Below are 7134 nucleotides of genomic sequence, written 5' to 3'. Positions count from 1 at the left end.
TTTCACCCTTTAGCCCTTATATGAATAAAAGATGCTAGCCTGTTCCTTGACAAAAACTACCCAAAAATGTATATTTTATATAGGGAAATAGGTAAAATCAGGATATCTATAAAACCTATTTTCTTTTTAAAAAATAATAAATCAGACTTTAATTGTTAAAACCTAAGATTAGGATATATAGTATAAAATTAGCTCTATTTCATTTACATTCTTTTTTAGTATTACTTTGTATACAAAATTTCCAATTTATAAAGACTTTTTACAATATTAAAAGTATAGACTTTTCTATAAGAATTCTTGATATTCTGAGAAAACATTAGACTATATTATAATATATATATAAGGCTACACTACATCCAAACCAAAAAGAAAACAACCAGGTTGGTGGCCACTTGATAGATTTTTTAACATTGTAAAAAATAAGGAACGCAGACTTTTTGCCAAGAACTAGAAATAAGAGATGAATGCTCTGGATCTCATGGCTGGAGTGCTTAGGAATGCCGAGAATATTAATATTTATGATCCAGCAAAAGACTAAGCTTATTTACCTACCAGGAGAAATAAAGAGTGTTACACTCCTATTGTACAAATAATCAGGACAGCGTAACATCTAATTCTAGCAACTGGTAAGAGCACCCGGTTGAGAACAGCAGAACTTGCAATGGTGGAACAATCATGGAGTGTATTTCAGTCACCTTGCTTCTATGACCTGATCAAGTACTAGAATGTACCTTCTATCTCTTACGTTTCTCTTCCTCTTTTTTCAGCCTCTTGCGACTCTCATGAGCAATCATATCACTCAAGTCCTCTTGAAAATTCCAACCAGGGTCCATGTCGACTTGCTTCTGTGACTCGTACAGTTTCTTGATATCAGCCTGCCCCATTCCCTCCCCAGTCTGCAAAGCATCTGGGTCAAAAGAAACATCGACATCACCCGGCTTTTTCCGCTTTCTGGTGCTGTCATCAGATCCCAGAACCGGTAGGCTATCCGAAGTCTTGTGAAGATCATAGACTCTATCAGCCCCAAAAAATCCCTGGACATGCGCCTGCCTCTCGGGAATGATCTGGAAGGCGCTTCTCTGGGCCGCGGATTCCTCCGTTTGAGTTCCACGATAATGCTTCCGCACGTCGAACTCACCAGCGATGTTTTCAGGGCCGCCTGTCTCCGTTGGAACAGCGGATGTCAACCCACTGGGCGTCTCTAACCCTGTAGGAGTTTGCATTCCCGTGTCCACATCATCACCATCCTCCCCATCACTGCTAGCTGCGTCTTCCTCATCATCCTCGCTCTCATCGTCACTTAACTCCGGTGCTTGCAATTCGCCCCAAAGATCCTTCTCCACAGGCTCGCCCTGCTGGACAGCCTGCTGAGGTTGTAGAACGCCGAAAATATCACCACCGTAAAGGGGCCTATTATGCTCATCAACCGGAGGCTTTCCATACCCACCCGGGTGATATCCCCACATAGCGCCTGGAGGCGGGGGAGCGTTCAGGCCTGGTATTTTGAGAGCAGGGTAGGACGGAGGCGGACCATACCGTTGTTGATTGATCAACCACGGAGGTGGGGCACCCGGGGGCATGTTCAAAGCCTCTTTTAACTCAGCACTAAGTTCTCCAGGCCGAAGATGTCTTAGATTAGTCTCATATTCCTTGCCCTCGTAGTAGACCTCCCCGTATCGTGTGAGTTCTGGCTTAGTTTGAAATCGGAAAAATGCTTCATAGAGCTTTTGATAATCGATATCCAGCCTTCCCATCTTCGGTTGGACCCTCTCTCTTTGCTTTTGTTTCAAAGTCGCCTGCTCCTGCTTCTCTAAAGCAGCGTCACGCATCTCAGATATCCCGGTTTCCTGAATGAACTTCGGCAATGCAAACGGAGCCTTCTCAACTCCTCTTTTCGAGGATAAATATTCTCGCTTCAATGACCAGTGGGCAGGCACAGGCACAACATTTCGATGCGATTTGAGGTGAACAAGCAGTCTTGGATCGGGCGCTGATGTGTCTGTCCATTCGACAATCTCTGGCTTCCGAACCATCGCCTTCAATTCGGCGACAGAGAGTTTGTTCAACTCCTTCCGTTTTCGTCTTGACAGAAAAGGCTCCTTCTCCTCCTCGTCCGGGATTTCATTATCATCATCAAAATAGATCACAGGTCTGGAAAGCTCCTTTGTTTCTGATTCTCCATCTTGAGAGTCTTCGAATTTGCCAATGACATCCTTATACATATGCCATAGTGGATCATCACTCTCCAAAGCTATGATATTTTGGAACTCTTGAGAAATAACCTCGGGTCCAGGGGGCGGAGGGTCATTATGGCCCGCAGATTGCCCATTAGGCGTGCCGCGGACAATCTCGGTCGAACTAGTCTGTGCAAAGCGCGAGTCAATTGATAATGTCGCTGCTAGGCTTTATACTAAAACGTACCTGAGACTTCAGAGCTTTCTTCTTTGCTCTTCTCAACTGATTTTTACTGGCTTTCATGGCTGGCTGTCAGTATGAATAGAACACTCGATTGTTCTTCTCTTGGCTTCGCAGTGACCTTCAGAGGGAAGCACCCGATGAGCTAGAAACGCTGTGTGGATTGCGTAGTATAGGCAGGTAGGTCAACAGGTAGTACTAAGGTTCTCGTGCCTAGGAGGAGCAGGCGGCGAGGGAGTTGCGGAGTCCCATGATTGGTGGTCCGTAGTTATTCCAGCCACTGGGGAGATTCGATCACGTGGTATCCTCTCCCTCAACCTAAAGGAAGGTACTCCCCCCCCCACTGCCAAATAACTCCATCCCACGGATAATAAAAAAACATACAAATCCTACTTCTTTAAAGTTTTATAACTTACCCAGCTTAAAATAGATAAAGGCTTCTAGAGTCCAACAGAGAATAGAAGTAGCTATTTACTATAAGATAGACTAAAAGAAAAACAGATTTTTCAAACAGAATCTCTTTAATAAGTAATATACTAACAATGCCTGATATTAAGGTATTTTTAGATATCTTGTTATCTAACTCTTTAAGTATAAAGCATTTTCAGTCAAAAAAGGAAAGTGTATAGATCTTAAGATTAAAAAGCTAGTTCAATAATCTAAAGACAAAAACTGTGATATTAGCTGAGTTATATCCCCTAAAAACAGGATTTGTATGTGTTTTTTTGTTATCCGTGAGATGGAGTTATTCGTGAGGTGGAGGCGACCAACCCGTGCAACGGGTGGGGTGCCGCAGCGACGAGTAGTGTACTAGGTAAGGTAGTCTTAAGATTCTAATTGTACGCTTGATGCGTACTATTCCTGGGGACTACAAGAAATTCAATTTGCGAAGACCAGACATGATCTGGATTCTCAAGCTGCAATGTTCTGCGCTGCGCCGAAGCTTCAAATATATGGAGTTTGGGATGAAAAGTGCAATTGACACATTGAACATTTATCGTCGACCACAGTACATAGACCCTCAAAGACCCTATGTTTCTGATCTGGGCCTTTTCAAATGTTTTGTCCAGTAATCTAGCACATATGCAATCATTTACACTAAATCATACTAGGAACGATGCCACGCCTATACCACGGTAGGAAGTAAACAAGAAGTCTCAATTCCATTGACCTAAACGTGAAGTCTGCGATGTGTGCTAATGGTGGTCTATTTCTTCTTCTTGGCGGACCGCGATTCTATGATTTTGAATGAGGTCGTGTCTCTCGCATATTGAAGCCATCAGATTGCTAAGACTTACCTGCGGCGGTTCTCTTTTTCTTTGGTCTGCCTTTCCCTCGCAACTTGGCACTGTTGACACCGGTAAGAATGGCTCCAGAGGATTATCAAGGAACATACATCTGGATGGCTTCTTCCCGATCATCTTCCCCTTCATCAAACATTGTCAAGCCCAAGGGCTTGTACGTGGCTTGCAAATCTCGGAAAGAGACCGTTTTTTTGGGATACCATGCCGAAAGGCTCGGACCGCGTAGTCTTTGACGTAGGATTTTGTTTCCCAGGCGTAGCTTCTCCGGGTTGAAATTTAGTGAGAAGATCCGGCACTGGACCTGCCAAGAGATGAGTCGAAATCCACAACATGTATGATGAGGGGGGAGGAATAAAGCAAATATCTTTGGCACAATGAATATCTTCTCTGTATCATCGTACCTTTGCCAGCTCTAATACTCGGCTGTATTGAGTCGCCATATCTGGGCAATCGGGCAACAGCCACTGAGATGGGGTTACAAACTGCGCCTAAGACTCTACCCCGTATCTACTTTTGAAGCCACGCCACGTGACCGGGGTATTTTTCCAAACCCGAGATGATCTATGCAGTCACAATATGTGGCTTGTACACAAAACCCCTAACATGCCTTCGAAAAGGAAGTCTGTCTTTTCCCTAGCATCAACTGGCAATGACAAAAAGATAAAGGTGACTTGAAGCTCTAAACGCCGGACTTTTGGGTTTCGAATTCTGACATTAGGTAGCGTAATGCACCTGAACGCGCCCAACATCCACCCGTCTTGCATGGGCAGCATGATAAAGCATTCTCTAACCTGAGGACTGTGGTTCGCGACGCTATTGATAACCGCAGCATTTCAATGATCACGAATAGTCAGGCAGCTTCGAATATCATGAGGCTTCTGACAGAGCTCGATGCTGCCCTATGTCACGCAGAGGTCCTTGTTCCTTCATCCAACAATTCACAGGATCAGAATTCCCACATCATCGCAACCAAGCATAACTCCCAGCTCCCGGATCTACCTCGGATCTTGGATAGCGCCATTCGAAATGCAGTTTTCACGCATCCAGGCATGAAGAATGACATCAGCGCCACATACGATCGCCTTGAAGTCCTAGGCGATGCGTACATCGAAGTCATATCCACGAGACTTATTTGGGACAGGTTTCCGGATATATCCTCTGGTCGCATATCGCAGATCCGTGAGACACTTGTAAGAAACGATACGCTAGCCGAGTTTGCAACAAGGTATGGATTTGACACCAAAGCCTCTGTGCCGTCTCATTACGCGGATCAGCCAAGAAGGTGGACAAAAACAAAGGCGGACATTTTTGAAGCATATGTCGCGGGTCTTGTATTATCTAGTCCAGCCGATGGCTATGGTATAGCTGAAGAATGGTTGACACAGCTGTGGTTGCCGATACTTGACCGACTTGGCGACCAAAGGTCTGCTTTGCATGCCAAGGAAGCGCTTGCTAAGAAGATCATGGGAAAGGGCGTCAAGCTTCACTACGCTGATGAACGCGCTCCCTCGCAGCAAGGAAAGGGGACACAGCTCTTCTATGTTGGGGTATATCTTACGGGATGGGGCTGGTACAACAAACATCTCGGTTCCGGCCAGGGTACCAACAAAGCTATCGCAGGGGACGAGGCAGCCCGACAGGCATTACTTAATGTCCAACTAATTGATGAGATTGTGAAAATGAAGAAAGCAGAGGCATTACCCAAATCTTGACGGTTCTCTTCCATCTTGTTGGCCACAGTTATCGTCGAAGCTGGCAATCTCACTGTATCAATTGCCGACTAAGATTGCAGAGCACAGAGCACAGAGCACTAATACTTCTTAATTTGCCTAACATTCACAGGCTGCGATTATGCTCGGTGATTTCCAAGTCAGCCGTTCACAAATGCCTAGACGAATATCATAAGTGATATTTTACCTGTCAACTATCTACATGTAGCATTATACTTCTATAGTTAACCATTGCGTGTAGTCAAATGATATCCAGAACCTATAGTTATACCATGAATGCATGACCTAGACCTCTCTAGCTCGCCTATCGTCCTGGTCCCAGAGGAGGTCATGCTCAATAATTGCCTGTGAGACCATATACATTCACTCTCGAGCTGGAAGGGTATGCTTTAACATGCTATTTAGCCATACGGGTAAATTTTACTGTATTTTGTTGCAAAATATCTACTCACGTGGTTTCTTTACCAATGAGAGTACCCGTGATTAAAAGCCTTCGTCTGATTCACTGGGTACATACTAGGTACTATAGCACGAGTGGTATGAATAGTAGAGTAATAAACTCTAGGGATCACCCATGGGTTCGTACACCCAACAACTGCCTACTCGTACTCTGTACATATTTTAAAAACCTAAGTAGTATACGTGCAGTCCGGCGGTTACGACAATCAGCTTAGATTGTCGGGTACCATACACACCGCCAAGTGGGTTCAATGCCCCTCACTGGAAGTGGCCAAATTTGAAAAAGCATTGAGTTGGAGTGAAAGCTTTAGGCGCAACCCACATTTCTTAACTTACAAGGTACAGTACTACAGAGTACATATGACCAGCAATGATGACCCCGCTTTTACAAGGTGGTTGTCGTCATGTGGCAGATCATCGACCGACCCGCCCCATCAGATGGTATGCCCCATAGCATCATCGTTTCTGTTGCTAACGTGCGAGTGTAGTGACACATAACATATCGGTGATAAGTGATTTCTGCTCCTGACTTCTGCAGGTCATCAGGTTCACAGCCTCCACACAATCAGCTTCCTGGCTATCAAAGACCAAGGTACTGGCTCTACCTAAAACATTTGCCTCTCAGTGCCGCCACGCGCCAACCCCGCAATCCCATGAGCGCTGCTGAATTTGCTTCTATTAGTTCCTCAGCCCCCAGCCATCGGCGCATTGACTCATACTTACCTTAGCCTGTTTTCCCCAATGGAAAGGGGGTCCATAGGAAGTAAGAAAGGTCAATTCCGCCGGTTCTAAGATCTCGTGAGCCTTCTTTGCGAACCCTTTTCCCTTTCCATAGCGCAAGGCAACAGCAGAAAAATATCTGTCCTCGCCTGATACCTAGTATCCATTCGTCTCGGCCATTGTGAGCCTTATCGCCGAGACCCAAGTCATACCTGCTTATTGCCACCAGACAAAGAGGGCGCCCTGACAAATCAATAGCACGTGTGTTTTGCCAGCATTGATCAGGTCCCAATTCCATTGACTTCCATTAACACCCTATCAATATCCATAGCACCCTTCCGCCTTGTACTCGAAGATTGCATTTACCCAGGGCTGACCTTAAAAGCAGTGACCTCTGCTTTCACAAACATTCCTTAAACCATACACTTTGACTCATCCTTGCCCGTGCCTGTGTCCCGAGCTTGGGAATCTTTCTCCGTGATGACCTCACTCACTACTGCCTCGTC

At 45.2% G+C, this 7134-nt stretch overlaps 3 protein-coding genes across 3 annotated transcripts; 1 reads left to right on the top strand and 2 right to left on the bottom strand.

Annotated features, from left to right (window-relative positions):
- Window positions 1-659: 659 nt before the first annotated feature.
- On the bottom strand, window positions 660-2728 carry BO86DRAFT_369643 (U2 snRNP complex subunit CUS1). Its single transcript, XM_025670250.1, has 2 exons — window positions 2422-2728; window positions 660-2363 (listed from the first exon to the last, which is right to left on the bottom strand). The coding sequence occupies exons 1-2, from the start codon at window positions 2476-2478 to the stop codon at window positions 735-737; spliced, it is 1686 nt and encodes a 561-aa protein (XP_025523899.1). The 5' UTR covers window positions 2479-2728; the 3' UTR covers window positions 660-734.
- A 655-nt stretch (window positions 2729-3383) lies between these two features.
- Window positions 3384-4188, bottom strand: BO86DRAFT_346236 (mitochondrial 37S ribosomal protein mS33). The gene is made up of 4 exons (XM_025669238.1): window positions 4121-4188; window positions 3812-4020; window positions 3714-3763; window positions 3384-3651 (listed from the first exon to the last, which is right to left on the bottom strand). The coding sequence occupies exons 1-4, from the start codon at window positions 4157-4159 to the stop codon at window positions 3623-3625; spliced, it is 327 nt and encodes a 108-aa protein (XP_025523898.1). The 5' UTR covers window positions 4160-4188; the 3' UTR covers window positions 3384-3622.
- A 95-nt stretch (window positions 4189-4283) lies between these two features.
- Window positions 4284-5658, top strand: BO86DRAFT_412709 (ribonuclease III). The gene is made up of 2 exons (XM_025674673.1): window positions 4284-4385; window positions 4442-5658. The coding sequence occupies exons 1-2, from the start codon at window positions 4296-4298 to the stop codon at window positions 5429-5431; spliced, it is 1080 nt and encodes a 359-aa protein (XP_025523897.1). The 5' UTR covers window positions 4284-4295; the 3' UTR covers window positions 5432-5658.
- The last annotated feature ends 1476 nt before the right edge of the window (window positions 5659-7134 follow it).

The sequence above is a fragment of the Aspergillus japonicus genome (assembly GCF_003184785.1).
Source record: "Aspergillus japonicus CBS 114.51 unplaced genomic scaffold BO86scaffold_64, whole genome shotgun sequence".
Taxonomy (NCBI): Eukaryota; Fungi; Ascomycota; class Eurotiomycetes; order Eurotiales; family Aspergillaceae; genus Aspergillus; species Aspergillus japonicus.
Note: the sequence above shows the minus strand (reverse complement) of the source record. Positions and strands in the feature narration are given on the sequence as shown.